The sequence below is a fragment of the Herpailurus yagouaroundi genome, unplaced genomic scaffold (assembly GCF_014898765.1).
Source record: "Herpailurus yagouaroundi ecotype Mexico unplaced genomic scaffold, PumYag 139, whole genome shotgun sequence".
In the NCBI taxonomy this organism is placed as follows: domain Eukaryota; kingdom Metazoa; phylum Chordata; class Mammalia; order Carnivora; family Felidae; genus Herpailurus; species Herpailurus yagouaroundi.
Window position 1 is genome coordinate 35,286,553 of NW_024412394.1, and position 22,827 is coordinate 35,309,379.

Below are 22,827 nucleotides of genomic sequence, written 5' to 3' on the forward strand. Positions count from 1 at the left end.
TCTCATATATTGAGGTCCATCTCTCTCTTTTTTGTGCGTGTGTGAAATTGTTTTTTTCTTTTGTCCCATTTTTTTCTGTAGGATTTTTACTTTTTTTCTCTAAACTTAATATATACTTTATGTAAATATATGTGTAGATATGTAGTAATCATATATAAAGATATATATATATAATATATATGTTAATATTAGGGACATTAGCCATTTATCTGTGTTACATGTTGCAAATATTTTCTTCTAATTCATCATCTTTTAACTTTGCTAATGGTGTGTTTTGCCATGGAAAAGTTTAGAACAATTTTGTGGTTAAATTTGTTAAATATTTTCTTAAAAATTGGATGGTTAGAAAGCCTTATCCTATGCTCATAGTATGGAGTGATACCTATTGTTCATTGAGGGCTTGCCATGTAAAACGTACTGTTCTGAGGACTTCTCATACATTAATCACTGAAAGAGTTCTGTGAGCTAGCAGGAAACAGCAGCTTTGGACACATAAACCTTGGCTATGTCCAGTAATAGAAGTTGGCTAATTTCTGGCTTCAATACCTCCCAGCTGTATGACCTTGCACTTGGCATGTTCTGAGTTCCAGTGTCATTATCCCTCAAGATGCTACCTCTAGATAGCATCTCCATCATAGGGTTGTCGTGAGAATTAACCTAAGTTAATATCTGAAAGGGCTTTGAACAGTTTCTGACACATAGTGTTGGATAAAGGTTGGATATTTAATTATCGTACTGTAGTATTTCAGTTTTAAATATCAAGATTATAACCCCATTGTTTAAATTAAGCAAAATTCTGACATCACCTAAATGTTGTTTATATTTCTTTTACTAGAGGTGTTAAAGATCACCATGAAACAGTGTCTTGTTTTTTACACTCTTTATCTTATTGTAGCTTAAGTCAGATACTCAGATCTGGGTGTCTTGGGAAAGGCAAGAAGGGAGGACAGTTTGGGACATGGCAAGAGCAGATTATAATTTTAAACCATTAATGCTCATGTTTTGTTAGTTAAATATGAATAATTCTAGTTATTGATTCTTCTAAAATGTGTTATTCATAAAGTAAACTTTTTTTGTTACTGGAGTTTATGAGGGATTGAATTCAACATTTTATAAATGTTTCTGGTTGCCAGGCTCTATGTGACCATGCTGCAAAGTTCATCCTGTGTGACATCACCTGCCTGTAGTGGAATCTTGGATAAATTACTGCTATTTTAATTTCATTTTTAGCAACTTACTTTGTTGTGGGTTGTTTGGTGAATCTTTTAGTGTTTGGCCTATGATTTCTCAGTCACTGGTCTTTGAGACCTGCATGCATTGCTTTGCAAATATGAAACATCTGCCTTATTTGCACTATTTGTTTGCGAATATGAATCATCTGCTTTTATTAAAGCAGCTGCATGAGCCTTAACCCCCTCCTCGATTTACTTGTATAGTGAGACTTCATTACCACTGCTGGGTTCTTTTTTGTTTTTTGTTTTTTTAATTTTTTAAAATGTTTATTTATTTTTGAGAGAGAGAGAGAGAGAGAGAGAGAGAAACCAAAGCTCTGAGTTGTCTGCACAAAGCCCTATGTGGGGCTCAAACTCATGAACCATGAGATCCTGACCTGAGGTGAAAGACACTTAACCGGCTGAACAACCCAGGCACCCCATGTTTTTTTCTTTCTTTTTTTTTTTTTTTAATAATGAGAATTTGGATTGAGGTCGTTGGTACACCAGTTGGTCCTTTGGTTTACCTCAGTTGGCCATGGCCAAAAAATTTTAAAGCAATTCTCTTAGATTATTTAGCAATTTTCCCCTGCTATTGTTGGCCTAAAAATTGAAAGTATTTTACCTTTCATTTTAGCCTTAAACTTTAATTATGATACTTTAGGTACAAACAGTTTTATATGATTAAGCATGGAAACTATTGTAGTCAACACTACAGAGTTAAATAAAACTTGGCCTTTAATTTTGCTTGCTTTAAAATGGCTAGAATTGTTGTCTCTGTTATAGTATTCTTCTGAATTTAATTTGGGGTTATCACAGTTCTTATTTTACACATTCTACTTAAAAAGTGTTGATATTTTAAATCTCTCACAGCACTTAATGTAGAAAGTATTCAATATTAGTTCTTAATTTGATATCTTCTTTCCCATTCTCTGTTCATGTTTCCTCAGTATAGAGGCATGATTAGAAACTCATTCATTTCAAGTTGTGATACATTGATTATCTATTTTTGTGTCTTCAGGTTATCAGAGAGAACTTCTCTATCAGAGGGAAGATGGCTCTTTCAGTGCTTTTGGGAATGATGACCCTTCTGGTAGTACTTGGTAAGTGTTTTACTAACAGAACAAATCTGCCATGAATGGGCTCTCATTAACCAATTAATTGCCAGTTAATAGCCAATGGGCTCTCAAAATGGCCATGAAATTGACAGATGTGTCCCTGTGTATATAGGCTTGTAGGTTTCTTTTCCTATTGCCTGGCTTTAAAGTAGATTTTCCTTTTAAAATATGGTTTTAAAGCAATAATAAGTAAAGTGTTTTTATTTAGAAAAGATAAGTCATACATCCTTTTTTTTGTGGTGAGAAAAACAATAAAAATACTTACAATGATCGTGTCATTGACAAGAAAAACAGGTTAGAAATACTGAGTGAGTGTGACATAGTTCTTTTCTTTATTTTTTGAAAGTTTTTTATTAGAGAGAGAGCATTCAAGCAGAGGGAGGGCAGAGGGAGGAGAGAGGCTCCTATACTCCCTCACTCAGTGTGGAGCCTGACACAGGGCTTGATCCCACCATCCTGTGATCATGACCTGAACCATAATCAAGAGTTGGATGCTCAGCTGACTGAGCTACCCAGGTGCCCCAACATAGTTCTTTTCTTAATCAGACATGATGAATACAAATTTTGTGTTAACACAGTCAACGTTGTTTCTTTAAGGTTATTATTATTATTATTATTATTTTTTTTTTTGCGGAAAACAGTGATAGAATTAGGTAATAAACATCCACATTTCCTCCAGAATGGAATCTATGTGTGGCTGATTTTGGATGATTACTTTCTCTCCTTGAATTATTGTTAATTCTACATTTCACTCAGAAGAAGATTGACTAACTGTAGCCGTCAGGTTAGACCAGGCACACTGTGGTAACAACCACCCCTAAAATCCCTTAACACGGGTTTTTCTTGCTCAGGCTGCATTTCTTCTTTGGGTCGGCAGGGGGCTCTGTAATCTACTCAACAGCCACCATCTCACCAGGAGGTTCCAGGCTTGCAGCAGCTTGGAAAGAGAAGGCTGGAGTATCCACCACTGGTAATCAGGTGTTCAACCTGGGTGCAACATTTCTTCTCAGTTTATCATTATCAGAGCTGGTCACATGGCCATGCTTAACTTCAAAAGGGCAAAGAAGTGTATTTCTCTGCATACTCAAAGTAAAATAGAGGACCAGATATTACTGAATATTGGTGATATTTATCATACTAAACATTTCATAGGATGAACCATATCTGCTTCAGATATTCTTTTGGCATGCATCAGGATATATATCCATAAATAGAAAGGTTTCAGTGTTTTATTGCTTGATGATCTTTTCATCTAAATATTTAGGTGAAATATTGTTCTGTAGCAAGCATTGGCAAACTTTTGCTATAAAGGCTCAGATAGTAAATATGTTAGGCATTGCAGGCCACATAAATTCTCTGGTGTTTTCTTTCTTTCTTTCTTTCTTTCTTTCTTTCTTTCTTTCTTTCTTTCTTTCTTTCTTCCTTCCTTCCTTCCTTCCTTCCTTCCTTCCTTCCTTCCTTCCTTCCTTCCTTCCTTCCTTCCCTTTAAAAACCATGCTCAGGTGGAGGGTGGTGGAAGAGAGGCACACGTAAATAGACCCTGGGCTGGATTTGGCACAAGGACCAGATTTGGCCCAGACAGATTTGGTTCGTAGGCTGTAATGTTCTGACTCCTGTCTCATAGGAGAGAAGCTGTCCATTTTTGCTAGTTTAACGTACTCTGGTTTGACTGTGAATTATATATAGTTAATCCATGGCTTTAGGGCTGAGTGAAGTGTGTGATGGGATCTTCTTTGGTAAATACCTAGAAAAGTCCAAAGATGATAACCTTGGACAATTTCTTCAACTCTCCTGGAGTGTTGAATTCCCAATCTATAAAATAATAAGGCAGGATTAGATGATTTCTAAATTCCTTTCCAAATCTGGTATTTTGTGAGTTGACCTGGAATTTCTTGACCACACTCAAGTGGAAAATGTATCCACCAGCTGGGCTGAGATGTTTATGTTGTTTCTTGGTTGTCTTTCTTACCTTTGTTCTTTCTTTAGTGATCATCCTTTGGTGAATCTTCTGGTAGAAAATATGTTGTTATTGTTGATATTTTCTCATTCACTGTTAGAGGACTTCATAGAGTGTATTTTATATGTTTTTTCTCCTTTCTCACCTAGGTTGTCAGCTTTTGTTTTAAGATGTTTCCTTGAAGCTGATCCTTACATAGATATTGATGAGAATGTGTTACACAGAACATATACTTGGCTCAAAGGACGTCAGAAATCCAATGGTGAATTTTGGGAGCCAGGAAGAGTGATCCATAGTGAGCTTCAAGGTGGCAATAAAAGTCCAGTGACACTTACAGCTTATATTGTGACTTCTCTCCTGGGCTATAAAAAATATCAGGTATTTAATCTTTAATTTAATAAATGATGGGTGGAAAATCGCAAGGAAGGTAGGTCTTGATGGATCAAATGTATGTCTGGAAACTTAAAGACTTTTGCAGTTGTATATCACTTTTGAGGTCTGAATTTGGACACCTTTGGCTTTGCATTTCTGGCTTTATTTTAGAATCTGAAAATGAAAATATTAACCCACTCTTTCAGAATAACAAAGAGAATTCTAAAAATTTTTTTATTTATTTTTTTTAATTTTTTTTTTCAACGTTTATTTATTTTTGGGACAGAGAGAGACAGAGCATGAATGGGGGAGGGGCAGAGAGAGAGGGAGACACAGAATCGGAAACAGGCTCCAGGCTCTGAGCCATCAGCCCAGAGCCCGACGCGGGGCTCGAACTCACAGACCGCGAGATCGTGACCTGGCTGAAGTCGGACGCTTAACCGACTGCGCCACCCAGGCGCCCCTAAAAAATTTTTTTAATATAATTGTTTTTGTACTTGCTATTGGTAAGGTAAATCAATACATATTTTATCATTGGAAAGGTTAATTTCTTAGGGGAAAGAAAATTCTTCAGAATTTGGGAATGTATTCTAGCATATTTAGATTGCAAAGGATTTTTTTTTAATTTCTAAAATAATATGGAGCAATGACCATGTCTGCTAATTTAGTACATAGTACACCGACACTCTAAAAAGCATGTTAGGGGCGCCTCGGTGGCGCAGTCGGTTAAGCGTCCGACTTCAGCCAGGTCACGATCTCGCGGTCCGGGAGTTCGAGCCCCGCGTCGGGCTCTGGGCTGATGGCTCAGAGCCTGGAGCCTGTTTCCGATTCTGTGTCTCCCTCTCTCTCTGCCCCTCCCCCATTCATGCTCTGTCTCTCTCTGTCCCAAAAATAGATAAATGTTGAAAAAAAAAATTAAAAAAAAAAAAAGCATGTTAAATAGGCATGGATGTCTGGATGAGAATGTGTATACATGGAAAGTTATGTTAATGAGCTTAATTATGCTCCAGAGCTGTCTCAGTGATTGATGCCTTTATTGCCTTAATGCCAGCTGCATTTCACATGATTGAAAACAGCCATTCTCTGTTGTAAGCTCCTGCCATTTCCCTAGTCCAGTACTAGGCACATGGAAGATAAACTTTCCCCTAAAGTTAGAGCCTTAACACCTGAGATCAGATATGAGTAACATTTTTCTCAAGCTATATTTTGTGCTGTCATCTGAGTTCATGATATTAAATGGTAGAAAAAATTCTATTTTTTATTTCTTATTCCTTCTAGGGAATGGTGCCTATTTACTCATAAAAACTGGAAAGCAGTGTTCTTTTTTTTTAAAATTTTTTTTTCTTTTCTTTCCTTCCTTTCTTTCTGTTTTTATTTAAATTCCAGTTACTTAACATACAGTGTAATATTACTTTCAGGTGTAGAATTTAGTGATTCAACACTTCCATACATCACCTGGTGCTCATCACAAGTGTACTGCTTTAGTCCCCATCACCTATTTCACCCATCTCCCCATTCTCCTCCCCTCTGATAACCATCAGTTTGTTCTCTATAGTTAAGAGTCCATTTGCCTCTCCCTCATTTTTACCTCCTTTGTTCATTTTTTTTTATTTGTTTTGTTTTTTAAATTCCGCATCTGAGTGCAATCCTGTGGTATTTGTCTTTCTCTGACTTATTTTGCTTAGCATAATCCTTTCTAGCTCCATCCATGTCATTGCAAATGGCAAGATTTAATTCTTTTTTATGGCTGAGTACTATTGCAGTGTGTGTGTGTGTGTGTGTGTGTGTGTGTGTGTGTGTGTGTGTGTTTGTATGTGTACTACATCTTCTTTATCCATTCATCAGTTGGTGGACACTAGGGCTGTTTTCATAATTTAACTGTTGTAGACAATGCTGCTATAAACATTGGGGTGCATGTATCCCTTCGAATCAGTATTTTTGTATTCTTTGGGTAAGTGCCTAGTAGTGAAATTGCTGGATGGTAGGGTAGTTCTATTTTTAATGTTCTGAGGAACCTCCAGAGTGACTGTACCAGTTTGCATTCCCACCAACAGTGCAAGAGGGTTCCCGTTTCTCCATATCCTCGCCAACACCTGCTGTTTCTTGTGTTGTTGATTTTAGTCATTCTGACAGGTGTGAGGTGATATCTCATTGTAGTTCTGATTTACATTTCCCTGATGATGAGTGATGTTGAGCATCTTTTGATTTACCCATTGCCATCTGTATGTCTTCTTTAGAAAACTGTCTATTCATATCTTCTGCCCATTTTTAAAAAGATTTATTTTTTTTATTTTTAAGTAATCGCTACACCCAACATGGGGCTCAAACTCATAGCCCCAAGATCAAGAGGCATATGATCCACTGACCAAGCCAACCAGGTGCCCCTCTTCTGTCCATTTTTAATAGGATTATTTGCTTTTTGGGTATTGAGTTGTATCATTTCTTTATATATTTTGGATACTAACCCTTTATCAGGTATGTAATCTGCAAATATCTTTTCTCATTCCATAGGTTTGCCTTTTAGTTTTGTTGATTGTTTTCTTTGCTGTGCAGAAGCTTTTTATTTTGATGTATTCCCAATAGTTTATTTTTGCTTTTGTTTCCCTTGCCTTCAGGAGACATACCTAGAAAGAAGTTACAATGGCCAGTGTCAAAGAGGCCTGTGTTCTCTTCTAGGGTTTTATGGTTTCAGGTCTCATATTTAGGTCTTTAATCAATTATGAATTTATTTTTGTGAATGGCATAAGAAAGTGGTCCAGTTTCATTCTTTTGCATGTTGCTGTCCAGTTTTCCCAACACCATTTGTTGAAGAGACTTTTTCCTATGGGATATTCTTTCCTACTTTATCAAAGATTAATTGACCATGTAGTTGTGAGTTCATTTCTGGATTTTCTATTCTGTTGATATGTGTGTCTGTTTTTGTGCCACTACCATACTGTTTTGATTACTACAGTTTCATAATATAACTTGAATTCTGGAATTGTGATGCCTTCAAGCTTTGCTTTTGTTTTTCAAGATTGCTTTGCCTATTCAGGGTCTTTTGTGGTTCCATACAAATTTTAGGAGTGTTTGTTCTAGCTCTGTGAAAAATGCTGGTGGTATTTTGAGAGGGATTGTATTAAATGTGTAGATTTCTTTGGGTAGTATAGACATTTTAACAAATGTGTTATTCCTGTCCCTTAGCATGAAATGTCTTTCCATTTGTTTGTGTCATCTTCAATTTCTTTAATCAGTGTTTTATAGTTTTCAGAGTACAGGTCTTTCACCTCTTTGGTTAGGTTTATTCTTAGATATCTTATTGTTTTTTCTGCAATTATAAATGGGTATGATTCCTGCATTTCTTTTTCAAAAGCAGTGTTATTTTCAAAATGAATAGCAAATATTTAAATGTCAATGATCATCATTGATTCCTATTGCCTAGGACAAAGTTAGGGGCTTAACAGACACTGAAATTATTTTTTGAATAAATGTTTAAAAATACTTTTCATTTAAATGTGTGGTTATGGGTTATTTTGAATAGTAAAATATATGTTTTTTTTTCTAGCCTAATATTGATGTACAAGAGTCTATCAACTTTTTGGAGTCTGAATTTAATAGAGGAATTTCAGACAATTATACTTTAGCTCTTATAACTTATGCACTGTCATCTGTGGGGAGCCCTAAAGCCAAGGAAGCTTTGAATATGCTGACTTGGAGAGCAGAACAAGAAGGTAATGCATGGGGTCATTTGAGATTGTTAGACTGCTATGCATTATGAAATATATAAATTATGTGAAAAGGTTTTGTAAGCCAGATATGAAGTTGATAACATTTATATCTTCAGAATGTGAAGAGGGGTGCCTGGGTGGCTCAGTGGATTAAGTGTCCAACTTTGGCTCAGGCTATGATCTCATGGTTCGTGAGTTTGAGCCCTGCATCAGGCTCTGTGCTGACAGCTCAGAGCCTGGAGCCTGCTTTGGATTCTGTGTCTCCCTCTCTCTCCACCCCTCCCCTACTCATGCTCTGTCTCTCTCTGTCTCTCAAAAATAAATAAACGTTAAAAAAATTTGTGAAATGGAAGAAAAATGAAATGCAGATGAGATCAGATGGGTCTGACATGGCTGCTTCTGCTCTCCCTGAGTTTTCTAGAGAATTCAGGGCTTGGTTGTTTCCTTCTTTTAGATATGTTCTGCCCTATGTCAGTTACCTTTTGAGTTCTCTGATACCATTTCTGGTTGGGTGGCCTTCAATGGTCCGTAGGATGTTGGGTTGTGGAGAGACTTGGGTTTGAATTCTGGTTCTGCTACTTGCTTTTATAAGCTTCAGTTTCCCTAGATGTAAAATGGGAATAACTCCTAGCAAATGTTCAAAATTTGAATGAATATGCTAACTCATAGAATGCGAATGCCACAAAATGCTGTTATTGAATTAGATGACTTTTTGTTTTAATGAACTACAACAGGACAAAAAGTACAGGTGTTGCTACTTCCCAAATGGCGTCTTTGGTCAGGGATCCAGGGAGTGGTGTGGGTGTGTGAGGGAGACAGAGAGAGAGATAGGTAGATAGACAGACAGACAGACACAGAGATGGGGATGGGTGGGCAGAAATAATTTTAGGTAATGTCTACTGATTCAAAGCCCTGTTAATTCAAGAAGGGATAATTGTAGAAAGTGTTTTCCACATTACACTACAGAAAGTGATTTCTAAGAGTGTGAAAAATATTGCATTATTGTTAGCGGTACCTTAAAATGAATTCTTACTATTTTTTTTTTTTTTTTGCCTGTTGTAGTGCTGGGGATAGATTATTACACAGAGATGGAAGTCCTTGGTATTCCTTCTCTGCTTGTACAAGTGGTAGTTATTTCACATTCCACCTAAGTGTAATCATCATCTAAAGAGTAATATTTGAAAGCGGTAGGGAGCACCAAGTAAGATGTTCCTCTGGGGGCAGCAGGGATATTTCTAGGAAGATTGTCAAGTTGGCCAGAGTCCTTCATTTTTTCTTGGGGCCTTGGATTTTGAACTTATAACACCAAGTTTCAGATAATGAAAAAAAAAGGCGAGGTTTCCTAGAACATTAGAGCTGGTTAATGGCAGATTCCCAGAACAGGGTTCTTTCTAATGTATCCTAAAATATTTTTGGGATGGCCTGGTCAGAAATCTTCTAGAGTATATGTTTTTTCTCATTTATAGCTGTTTAGTCTCGAGCCAAACATGTGGGATTTCTCTTGGGAAATTATTTTCATCAAAACATTCTAAAATATAAGCAAGAGGAAAAAGATGAAAATTTAAAAGTTATGATAGTTTAGAAAGTGACATATAAGTGAATGTTTATATGTGTGTCTGTGTTTGTGAATACACATGTATTTGCATGGCATAAATATATACGTATATATTTTTATATATAGTCAGGTAGAATTTGGACCAGTGTAGGGATATTTAATGGTATAAAATGTAATTTTTGTTCAGTTGGTCAGACTATTATTACTTGTCTTTTGCAGAAGGCATGCAATTCTGGGTGTCTTCAGAGTCTAAACTTTCTGAATCCTGGCAGCCACGCTCCCTGGATATTGAAATTGCAGCCTATGCGCTACTTTCACACTTCCTGCAATATCAGGTTTCTGAGGGAATCCCCATTATGAGGTGGCTAAGCAGGCAAAGGAATAGCTTGGGAGGTTTTGCGTCTACCCAGGTGAGTGATGATAGTTTTTAACTTTTTTAATGTTTATTTATTTATTTTGAGAGAGAGTGCACACACACAAGCCTGGGAGGGGCAGAGAGAAGGAGAGACACAATCCCAAGCACTCTGGTGCAGAGCCTGATGTGGGGCTCGAACTCATGAACCATGAAGTCATGACCTGAGCCGAGATCAAGAGTCGGATGCTTAACCGACTGCACCACCCAGGCGCCCCATAGTTTTTAATTTTTTAAACTAATTAATAGTTTAAATATATACGCAATGTTTTTTTTTTTTTCAACGTTTATTTATTTTTGGGACAGAAAGAGACAGAGCATGAACGGGGGAGGGGCAGAGAGAGAGGGAGACACAGAAATCGGAAACAGGCTCCAGGCTCCGAGCCATCAGCCCAGAGCCTGATGCGGGGCTCGAACTCCCGGACTGCGAGATCGTGACCTGGCTGAAGTCGGATGCTTAACCGACTGCGCCACCCAGGCACCCCAACGTAATGTTTTAAAGGAAGTATATGATTGCTTTTTTCATGACTTCATAAAATTGGCAATTAAAAAATTTAGTACCTTAAGTCAAAGGTCTGAGTTACTCATTTTAATTTTTTCTCATCACTGATATAAACAACGTATCTGATATGTATATGGAATAAATTAGTTCCCCATTATGTTGGTCATCTTTCATCTATGGTAACTGATACAGTAGATACTCAGCTTCAATCAGCGGATATTTTCCACACCTCTCCTGTACTGTAGGTCAAGGACATTCAAAAATGAATAAAGGAGAGCTCCACTCTCAAGGAAGGTGGATGAATGCATAGTGGGTGTCCTAAACATTACTAAATTTACTCTTTGGTGACCTTGATATATACTTACATGCACACATGTTGTTCTTTCCTCAACAGGACACCATTGTGGCCTTGAAGGCCCTATCTGAATTTGCAGCTCTAATGAACACAGAAAGTACAAACGTCCAAGTGACTGTGATGGGGCCCAGTTCACCAAGTCCTATAAAGTTTCAGATTGACAGACAGAACCGCTTTCTTCTCCAGATGGCAGAGGTATGGACAAGGGGGTGGTTATTTAAAATTCCATGTGGATGATTCCTTATGCTGGAATGCTATTTTATTTCCATTCTATCGACTTCAACAAAGACTTGTTTCTAGAGTCTTGTAAAGGGACTGGGGGGAAGGAGTGTCCTCCGTTGGTTGAACTGCTGAGCTGGGGAAGAAAGGAGGGGATGGGAACTTTGGAAAGATTTGGAAAAGGAGGAACCATGGGCTCTATCATATTGGGAAAAGAATGAACACACCTGTTGAGTTCCTATTCTTTGCAGGCACTGTGCCAGATTTCTTTACATGTGCTATTGCATTTACTTCTCAAACCGACACTAAGAAAGTAAGTACTTTCATCCCCACCATGCACATGATAAAACTGAAGCTGAGACAGAGGTTAAGTAACTTGTTTAAGATTATGTTGCTAGTAATAGTAGAGCTAGGGTTTGAACCCATGATTTCAGGCCATGTTCTTTTTTAGCTAGACCACATGTCCTCTTAGGAGAATTGATAGAGCCAGTAGTAGGATTCTTCCTTTGAAACGTTAATAAAGGACTATTCTAGACCCTAACTTTATTCCTGTGGTTAACCTTGTGGGAAGTTGAGAGTGAGGGATGAAAGTGCTAACTTCAAGGCTGAAAAATGAGGAAGAGGAATAGTGATAGAAGAGAAGGAATAGTGTTAATCATAATCAATGATCATGTGCCACTGGGTTCGTGGGAAGGCCAGAAGATTAGGTGCTGACTAAGGGACACTGGAGGAGGGAGATGACCTTTGTTTCTTGTCTTTCCTGCTTCAGAAGGGCAGGCCTGACTATGGCACTGATGTGCCCTCCCAAAGGGCAAAGGTGAGGGTGTGTGGAGAGTGTCCCTTCATCTGTCTTCACCTCTCTTCTCTGATGAGCCCATAGCTTTTGATATGTGAGACTGTGCAAAATTCTTAGAGCTTTTCACAGATGGCATACACTCCTAGTGAGGGATAACACTGATCTCTTGTGCTACCTGGAAGGACCTAGATATGGAATATTAACCTTATTCACCTTTTTTCCACCTTTATTCAGCTTTCAGTGGTACAGCCAACTGCAGTTAATATTTCCGCAAGTGGTTTTGGATTTGCGATTTGTCAGGTATGTAACAATGTTTATTTTTGTTTAGTTAAATATGGCTTGTTTTAATAATTTTGGGGGGTACTGCTAAATCTTTAACTTAATGTATAAAATTCTTGAGGATTTATTTCTGTGGACTTAGGCAAGATAGATCACTCTCTTTAATAAAAAGTATTAGAGATGTTACTAGTAGTCAGTTGACAGTAACCAAATGGATTGATAACCTTGGAAAAATATTTCTTGAGTATCATATGCTTTTTGAAGTTAGGATTAATTCTTCCAATGTGATTCATGTGACTTGTTGGGAACTCCCAACTTTCACTTTTTTTGTGAAAATACAGCTCAGAAATTCTAATGCTGGGAGAGTTTCTACTATGACTTGATAAATAAATACATTTTAAATTTTACCTATAACTTTTTAATATCCATTTAAAAACATAAAGGTCAACATGATATAAGGAATTGACTTGAAGATAGGAAATGTGTCCTTTTAATGGAAAATCTTATACAATAGTAAATAAAACAATTAGAGCATGATACGTTTAGTGCTTTGTTATAAGAATAAAATCCAACGAAACTTACCCTTAATGGTGCAATAGGGCTAGAATAAAATCAAAATAGTATGTAAAATCCTGAATCAAATAGTTATTATAGTACATAATACATTGAAAATTACAGGGACTTGATATAATCTTTAAAAAATTTTTTTTTTCATGTTCATTTATTTTTGGGAGAGAGAGAGAGAGGCAGAGCATGAGTGCAGGAGGAGCAGAGAAAAAGGGAGACACAGAATCTGAAGGAGGCTCCAGGCTCCGAGCTGTCAGCACAGAGTCTGATGTGGGGCTCGAACTCATGAACCATGAGATCATGACCTGAGCCATTAACCAACTGAGCCACCCACATGCCCCGGGACTTGACATAATCTTACTGGAAACCAAAAACAATATGTGATGGGACCAAAAATGGTTATGTGTTTGGTTAGAATATACAAACCAAACAAACCCTGAAAGAGTTACTGAGAAAGTTAAAAAATGGTTATGATAGAGGAAAGTTACTTTTCCAAAAAACCATACAAGTATTCTAGTTGAAAGGACAGATATACTAGCTAAGGAGGGCAGATAGAATTATTTCTAAGTGATTCTAAGATTATTTTGTATGATATTCAAAACATAGTAGTAAACGTTTTTTAAAAATCAAGGAAAAATGATCACAGTTAAAAGGAATAATATCCAACAAAAAGGATAGAAAAAGAAAAGGGTGAATAATTTATATTTGTCTTTACTAACAAAGGCCATGTGAAAATTCTCATTCCCAAGCTGTCTTTTAATGCAAATAGCAAATCTAAAAGTAAATACAAAGGCTATTTTGGGTATAATTGAAAAACTATATGTACTTAAATCACCAAATTGGTGGGAATTGATTCTTGATAAACCAAATGTAGACGAATTACTGAAGCCAAATGAGTTTTACTTGAGTTTTGAAGGAACACAGCAGTAAATGTGGTACCTACTGGAGTGCCTGGGTGGCTCAGTCGGTTAAGCATCTGACTTCAGCCCAGGTCACTATCTTGCGGTTTGTGGGTTCAAGCCCCACATCGGGTTCTGTGCTGACAGCTCAGAGCCTGGACCCTGATTCAGATTCTGTGTCTCCTTCTCTCTCTGCCCCTCCTTTGCTCATGCTCTGTCTCTCAAAAATGAATAAATTGTTAAAAAAAAATGGCACCTGCTGGTCAGAACACTCACTATTCCAAATCTGTATCAACATGCAGAAATCTTATATAGGCACTTCTCATGATGGAGAAACAAATTGCAAAAAAGTTGGTCACCCAGAAATAGTTACTGAGATTTCTTTTAGTTGATATTTTTGTAAGCACTCTGGATACAGAAAAGCAAAGAAACTTCTCAGGTTTGCAGTAAGTGTTAACCTCTTTGAAGTACTAAAATGCTAAACTGTTGGAAATAAACTGCAAGACATCTCAAAGTTTTCTGAATGGGCAGTTGAGCTTTTTGTAGGTCAAACATTAACCCTAATACTATGTTATAGATGAGTATTAATTATGATCCAGAGGACACATTTTGTAGTTCTTGTTTGTTTCCTGATGACGTTGGTCTCTAACGACAATTGCATGCCACTGGAACGAGGATGATGGAAATAACAGAGACCGTCTCTCCAATTTTATGAAACCATTCTTCAGCTCCTCTAAGAATATTCTAAAATTTTAATTGTGGTTCCAGAAAGAGTTAGAGAATATCCAGAGTGAGATAACCAGAATGATCAAGGGAATGAAGGATTATATGAGCTAGGTGTAGCAGAATAAAAAGTTGTAATTCTTAGGTTTGAAAGAGGAAGGCTTAGAAAGAATATTTTTTAAAGTGTGAAAATCAGGGGCACTTGGGTGGCTCAGTCAGTCAGTGAAGTGTCTGACTCTTGGTTTCGGCTCAGGTCATGATCTCACAGTTCATGGGTTCAAGACCCATGTCAGGCTCCAGTGCTGACAGTGCAGAGCCTGCTTGAGATTCTCTATCTCTCCCTGTCTCTCTGCTCTTCCCCTGCTCATACACGTGCTCATGCTCCACCCCCCCAAAAGTAAAGAAATAAAATTAAAAAAAATTTGAAGTGTGAAAATCTACAGTGGGTACTAGGTGTTTAGTTCTGAGGGTGTGTGTGTGTGTGTGTGTGTGTGTGTGTGTGTGTGTGTGTGAGATTTAAGTATAAGAAAATACAACATTACATAGCAACAATAAGGCTTATGAATTGTGGTATCAAAAAAGGTGGAAGAGGTACAAAATTGCAATAGGTTCCAATTCAACTTGGCATGAGGCAGGTGTAGGAAATTTTGAGTGTATTCCAGAGCTTCTGATCTTAGGAACTCTTTGGGGAAAAAAATAGCAACAAAAACAAACAAACAAAAAAACAACAAAAAACAAAACTTGCCCTTACACTTGCCCAGTGTCCCCACAGTACCTTTCACACTAGTGGTAGGCACAGAGTATTTGCTGAAAAAGACCAAGTTGTCTTGAAATTCATCATTTATTTTATCATCTTTGAAAAATGTTATATGGTCAAAAAGAATGCTGAGTAATTGAACAGGTTTCTGTTCAACCAGGGCTCTTGAATGTTTTATTTTTGATTCATTTTACTGAGAGTTTCTAAGGTTCCCATTTGTGCAAATGACACCAGTTGGGCAGCAGAACTTAAGAGTTAGCGGATGCTCTCAAGAGGAGATAGGCAGTAGTATTGCTTCTTTTCCTAAAGGGAATGTTCTACATTCTTTGGAAGGAAAAAAAGCCATACCCATAATATCGTGAAGGTCTATACTTGTTTTGGAGTATTAGCTAACAATTCCCTCAATTTTAAAAATCATTGCTTATAAGCTTTTATAACACTTGTTAATAATAGTACTTTTTTAGCTAGTAAAACTAGCTTTTTCCTTGATTGAAGATTACAGTTCTAGTTGGGTTTATCCCAAAGAGAATCATTACCTGATATTTATAATACATAATGGTGGTAATATATTGCTAATGATTTATTACTAGTTTAGTATTTATGTTAATTTATTATTTATTGCAGCTTAATGTTATTTATAATGTGAAAGATTCGGGTTCCTCCAGAAGACGAAGATCTGTTCAAGACCAAGAAGCCTTTGATTTAGATGTTGCTGTCAAAGACAATAAGGATGATATAAATCACTTGAATTTGAATGTGTGTACAAGGTTGGTATCTGTTTAAGTCCTTTCTCTTAAAAAAATAGATTTGAAGGTTTTATTATATATATGTAGTTATCTAACTATACCAATATAAGGAGTTACATTTAACAAAGATTTTAGTTATGATTACACTTCCAATTACAAATTAGAAATTCTGTTTAATTCTATTTAAGTATTTTTCAATGCGTCCAAAATTGTTTACAAGTTTTCCTTGTATTCATAACAAATCTGAATAGAAAATGTTAATAAAATGTAGGTCTAATTTAAGAAAACTTTAAATGAACCAATCATGTTTAAACTCTAATATCATTTATTTCTTGGCAGTTAGTAATTTTCTGTCAAATAATTATTCCAGTTTCATATTTAACCTTTAGTGTTATGCTTTTATCCCAAGACTTCATAAGAATATGCAAATTTAATGAAGAGAATGGGGTTTTTAGACACAGTGGAAATCTTCCAGTTTAGAAGGTCCTCACCTTGGATAAATAGGCACTTTTAGCTTCTAGGAGTACTTAATAAGGCGATTCTTAAATTTGTTCTGTATCCAAAGCATCTGAAGATCTTGTCAAAAGGAAAAGGGGTTCCCACTCACAGACTTCACAGATTCAGAATCTGTGAGCAGCCTTCTTCAGCTTTCTTGGTCATTCTAATGCACACACAAGTTTGAGAGCAAATCCTTTAGAAGGTTCTTGAATCAAGAGACTTTACAGTTTCTTCCTTGTCAGTCCTCTTACCTCTGCATGATTTGATGTAATGTGGGGAGTTACTGTAAAGATGCATTGACATTGAGGAGCTGCTGTTTGCTCTTTTTAAATACCCCATAGTGATCTGGTTGAGCTTAGCTTGTTGTTGGGCTGGAAGTGACTGATGTGGTACTGAGCTGGCAGATGCTCTTCAGAGTCATCTCTGAGTATTTCCCCCGGTGGCCAATTTTTTTAGCCATTTCTTGTTGAATCCAGTCTCCTTTGTTACTGCTACTAGAAACTGAAGAAAATGAAAAATGAAATTCATCTGGAATCACCCCTAAAACACAGAGTTGCCCACGGAAGGGGCATCCAGATTGAACCTGTTATAATCTACAGGCACAAGGCTGATACATTGCAGGCATACTAGTACAGATATACTATCTTTGGGCCTTCATGTTCATGATTTTGGTATAAATGTCACATGTGTTTGCCCCTTTCCTTCCCTTACTGGGCATTTTGGACCAGCAGGAGGGGGATATCAGAATTTCTTCAGTGACTTCCTTTTAGCTAAGAAGAAAGTTATTCCTTGCAAAGCTTGTGATTGGGTTCTTCCCCGGAAGAGCAGCATCAAGTTATTATTATTATTGTAAGTAGTAATAACCTACACTTATCACAAATTTACATGCCAGGCATTATACCAGGCACTTTTACATGCATCTCATTTAATCTTTACAATAACTCTATAAAGCAGGTGGTATTATTAACCCTGCTTTTCTCATTCATTCACTCACCATTTATTCACTCTTCATTCATTCATTCATTCATTCAGTAAATATCATTTGAGTCTCCATTATGTGCCAAACACAGTGTCAGATGTTGGAATATAATGGTGATTTAAAAAAGACACAGGCCCTGTCTTGATGGAATTTACTGTTTGGAGGGGAGACAGAAATTAATAAAAATAAATCTTCTAAGTAAGTTTAAAATTCTGGTTTTGAAATGGGCAAAGCAGCATAGTCTTTGGAGCTGTGAGAGTGATTTTACCCTTTAGGGAGGTCAATTGAAGAAACAGATGAGGAAAATTAGGTGAAACTAAGATTCAGATCATGATGGGGCCTTTTTACTTACAAGAGCTCATGAAAGGATGCAGAATTCCAGATCTTAACTTATCATCAGGAATCAGAGGGACAATAGACTTTGATAGATAGAGGATATCCCTCCCTCCCCACCCTGCCCTGCCTTTTGGGAGAAACTGGAGAAGGGAACTGTTTTCATGTGAAAGTAGGGGTTGGTCTTATAAAAAGGATTTGGATGCTGCTACTAGTCTTCTGAGAAAAATATGATACAAAATACAAATATTTTCAATGAAAATTTTCAGTGGCATTTAATGGAAAGAAAAACTGGTATTTCAGGCACTTGATTCCCATCAGTAGGGTCCAAGCCCTTACTCATCTCAGATAAAGTTTTCTGTGTATGGCATGGTAATTTAACAAGTTCTGTCCTGGGCCAGTAGAAAGACCAGGTCAACCAAGGCACTTTTGATGGTGTGCTGAAAGTCATCGTATTTAAGCAGACTGGCCATTCTTCTCATCTTTAATGTCTGCTCAAATACAAACACCTCTAGCTGCAGTGCACTTATTGGTTTTCAATAGCATCTCTTCTGGCTGCGTGCATCGCCCCACAGATGGTTTCACTTGTTTAGGGCGCTGAGCCAGCTGTCGTCAGCAGTTGTAACTGTATGGCTTTTCCATCATTCATGTTTGGCAGCCGTCTGTTTGCTGCTCTAAAAAGCAAGATTCTCTACCAGCCCTTCTGGCTTTTGCCATCTGAAAGGACAACAGGAACTCACTTAACAATGATCCTTTCATGTTGGAGACAAACTCCTTTCCATAACCACATTGGGCTCTTTCTGCTCCAAACAAAAGAGCTCTTGCCACCTATTCATTTTAGAAAACTATTTATTTTAAAGGAGACAAAACGTTGTTGGTGCCCGGATCCTTTGATGCTCACATTGTGTACAACAGGATGAGAGAACAATGTAGTGTAACAAAACTTTCCAAGGCTTGTAATTCTCGCCAGGTGGCCAAAGAAAACACAAAATGTGCTCCAAGTATGTGGGAGAACAAAGAGAAGGACTCTCCCTACTGGTCTTCTTTTTCTAAAACCAGATGAAGAGAAGATTGCTTAAGACTTGGCGGTGGTCTACTGTTAAGTGGTCAAGTTTTCAGTTTCTTTTTCAGCTCCTGGCTTTCAGCTAGAAAGCTTAGTGCTGTCAGATTCTGAGAAAATGAAAAATGTAATTCAGTTTGGAATCACCCCTAGAACACAGAGTTGCCCATGGAAAGGGCATCCAGGTTGAACTTGTTATGATCTACAGGCACAAGGCTGATACATGGCAGGCATTTCATGACAAATGAACACATTTTTAAATTATTATTCCTCATATCATTGAAAATTACAGAATTTCATACCTGTAAGGAAAGGATTACGGGTTTTACAACTTTCTCTAGTGATTTTTACGTCAACTAAACAGTAAATATTTGGAATAGTGCTTGGCAGTTTTAATTTTTATCTAAAGATAGTTTGCCAACGGCTTTAGGTTTTTCCTAAAGGGTTTTCTTCCTTCCATCCTTTCTCTTTGTTTTAGGTTTTTGGGCCCAGCTAGAAGTGGCATGGCCCTTATGGAAGTGAACCTGCTCAGTGGTTTTACCGTGCCTTCAGATGCAATTCCTCTGAGTGAGACAGTGAAGAAAGTGGAACACAATCATGGAAAACTCAACCTATATTTAGATTCTGTAAGTAGTAAAATGCAAGTTTTGTATAGGCGACAAGGCTGCCATGTACTGTGTTTGAAAGTCTGCCTTGCTCTGTGCGTGGTTCCTTTGTCATTATTTGAGCTTTCTGTGTCCCCTAATGACTCTGACATGGCAACCACATATTTGTCTCCACTCAACAGGCATCACTATAAAATCGATTTAAAGTGAATACTGTTACTGATGAGCCTGATGAAAAGTCTTTCTAGCTAAATCATTATTTCATGCCACATGTAAACTTTGTAGAAATTGTCACATTGTAATTTCAAAAATTCAGTCCTGATCCCAATTTGAGAACCCCTCTGCCTCAGGGAATTGCTAAAATTATCAGTTTCAGTGCTGATGATGAAAGCTTTAATTATGAGTTTTAAAATGCTTTCATGAAGCTTTTAATAAATCCCAAAGGGATTAACATTCCTGCATCGAATATATACATGCTTACATCCTAGAAGAATATTCTCAGAGGTTTGATCTTAACGCAAATTATTTTTTTTTTTTAATTTTTTTTTTCAACGTTTATTTATTTTTGGGACAGAGAGAGACAGAGCATGAACGGGGGAGGGGCAGAGAGAGAGGGAGACACAGAATCGGAAACAGGCTCCAGGCTCTGAGCCATCAGCCCAGAGCCCGCGGGGCTTGAACTCACGGACCGCGAGATCGTGACCTGGCTGAAGTCGGACGCTTAACCGACTGCGCCACCCAGGCGCCCCTTAACGCAAATTATTATATAATTTTCATATATTCTTCTCATTGTTGTATGAAAATTACTGATCCAAGAATAAGGTGTATAAAATATGTGAGAGAAATGTAAGAATTCAAGAATGTATTTGTATTCAAAACTGCTGGCATGTAATTTATTCTTGTAACATCTACATGAAACTCAGGTTGAAACGCAATTGAGTTTAAGTATTCTTATGATATCATGTTTTGAGGAGGGAATACCTACCTGCATCTCTTCTTCCAGTTTTGCCAAGTATGAATCAGTAATACATTGCTTTGGCAATATATATACACATTAAAAAAGCTAGTTCTCATTTGTTCATAAACAACTTCATAAACAACTCTGGTTAAAACCCTGTTAAAACTCATCCAAAGTCTCTAGCTTCTTTTTCTGTTCAGGGATTTTCATATCTTACATCCTGTTTGAAAAGCATGGCTTGATTTGGGATGTGAAAAATAAGTTTAAGGTTTTCATTTAATAATGTAATTGATTTTGGTGTTTGTCTCATATCAGTGATGTACTTGTTTAATGGTTATCTTAATTTGAGTGTCTGGTATGTTCTGACTGATTAATTGACTTTTCTATTGGCACGTAATGGAATATTTGAAGGAACTTATCAATTTCAGACTCCTTTAATAATATTGGTTGCCAAATTGGCATAAACTGCCCCTCCAGGAGGCAAGGAGTTGGCCTTTTGTATGACATGTCAGTTTTTGGTTGTGGGGCACACAACCCCCACCTGCAGTTACCTCACTTACTGGTGAGATTGCTCCCCTGAGCTGAGGGCAATTCTTCAGAGAAGGGGGCTGCTGTGATCCATTAGCAGTAACCTAGGGGGTGTGTTGCCTAGACAGGGACTGGGTGAGGCACCAGGGCCCAGGAGAATGCATCCTTGGATTTACTGCTTAACCCCTCTGATTCTCAGTATCCCTTTTGGTGAAATAGAAATGTGAACAATACCTATCTTGTAAGAATTGTTTCATGAGTTAAGTGAGGTAATTTATGTAACGTGCTTATTGCCATAGTACTTGGCAGCCAGAAATCCTCTCTAAATGTTAGTTTCTGTTTCTTAAGATGATAAGAAAAAGAAGTGTCTTGCTTTGTCACGAACACATAGTCTGTCACTCCCTTAAGAGTCTTTTGTATTTTCAAGGTAAATGAAACCCAGTTTTGTGTTGATATTCCTGCTGTGAGAAACTTTAAAGTTTCAAATACACAAGATGCTTTGGTGTCCATAGTGGATTACTATGAACCAAGTAAGTGTGTTTTAGATTTCCTAATATTTTAGAAGGGAAGCAAGCATTCATTCACATATTCATGCGTTTATTTGAAGTGGCCACCTATTTTGTGTGTGTGGGGGGGGGTGGTTGTTGGGGAGAGTGTGGGAGGTGGAGTGCGGGAGGTGAGTTTTCCATTAAAATGAAGACAACTGATAGTTTACAAAAGTCACATGATCCCGTTTAGCCAATGAATATTAAAAAGTGATGTTTTTGCTCATAATTTTAGGTGTTTCCTCATGTTCTAGGTTTTAACTCACAATTACAAAATTTACAAAGAAAAACTGAAATAACCAAGAGCCCAGTTATGTGTGGTTTCCAAGGTTTTGCTTCTGTTCCAAGCAACCCTTTCATCTGTTTCCTGTTTTAAAATGGGATTTCTTCAGGAGAGAACATGAGCCTCCTTTGCAATATAAAATCCTGGGATGGGTTTAGCTGTTTCTTCATTGAGGAAGTCTGTTGTTTTGCTAACATTTATACTAATATTATATCAGATTTTTTTAGCATATCAAGAAAAATATAGTCTATTTGGAAAATAACTTGAGCTTCTTTGGTTTTACTGGTAAGTCGTTACTTTAGAAAATGTTGAAAATGTAGGACGTGAAAGTAGAGATCTGGTTTGTAGATCACCCGGGTTAGTTAGGGCTACTCTACACCCAGTCACAGAGTGACGTTTTGTGAGTGTGTGATCTCTGTAATTGTAATAAGCCTTATTCTGAGTGAGCCCTCCTGATGGCTCAGAATCCTTAGAACGCATGAGATTTGTGGACATTTTCACGTGTTAAGTACTTGTAGATAATTACACTCTAACGTCAAATGAACTTGTTCACATCATTAGTAGTGTTCAGTGGAGTATCATTGAAGACTATGGTTAAGAACACCAGTTCTTTTTCCTTCTAAGTCAACAAGCCGGTTCTTCTCATCTTTCACCCCCTGGTAGAGTTGGGGAAGAGCGTTTGCCCAGGTTCTTGTGGGACATTCTGGGGAGACACTGATGGCAGTACTTCTTTTCTGGTGGGAAGGTGGGATCCACTGCTGAGATTCAATGGTTGTGCCTAGTTACCCAACTTTGTAATTTAAAGTCGTTGCAAAATTCTCCAATGGATGTTTCTTCAGTGAATGGAGAATATTTCAAACATT

At 37.4% G+C, this 22,827-nt stretch overlaps 1 protein-coding gene across 1 annotated transcript in view; it reads left to right on the top strand.

Annotated features, from left to right (window-relative positions):
* Positions 1-22,827, top strand: part of CD109 (CD109 molecule) — a 148,098-nt gene that overhangs the window by 119,466 nt on the left and 5,805 nt on the right. Inside the window, exons 24-32 of the mRNA XM_040474606.1 lie at positions 2,233-2,314; positions 4,436-4,664; positions 8,203-8,368; positions 10,140-10,330; positions 11,229-11,384; positions 12,439-12,504; positions 16,054-16,196; positions 19,524-19,671; positions 21,564-21,666. Coding sequence (XP_040330540.1) covers positions 2,233-2,314; positions 4,436-4,664; positions 8,203-8,368; positions 10,140-10,330; positions 11,229-11,384; positions 12,439-12,504; positions 16,054-16,196; positions 19,524-19,671; positions 21,564-21,666 — 1,284 coding nt within the window. The remainder of the gene's footprint in view (positions 1-2,232; positions 2,315-4,435; positions 4,665-8,202; positions 8,369-10,139; positions 10,331-11,228; positions 11,385-12,438; positions 12,505-16,053; positions 16,197-19,523; positions 19,672-21,563; positions 21,667-22,827) is intronic.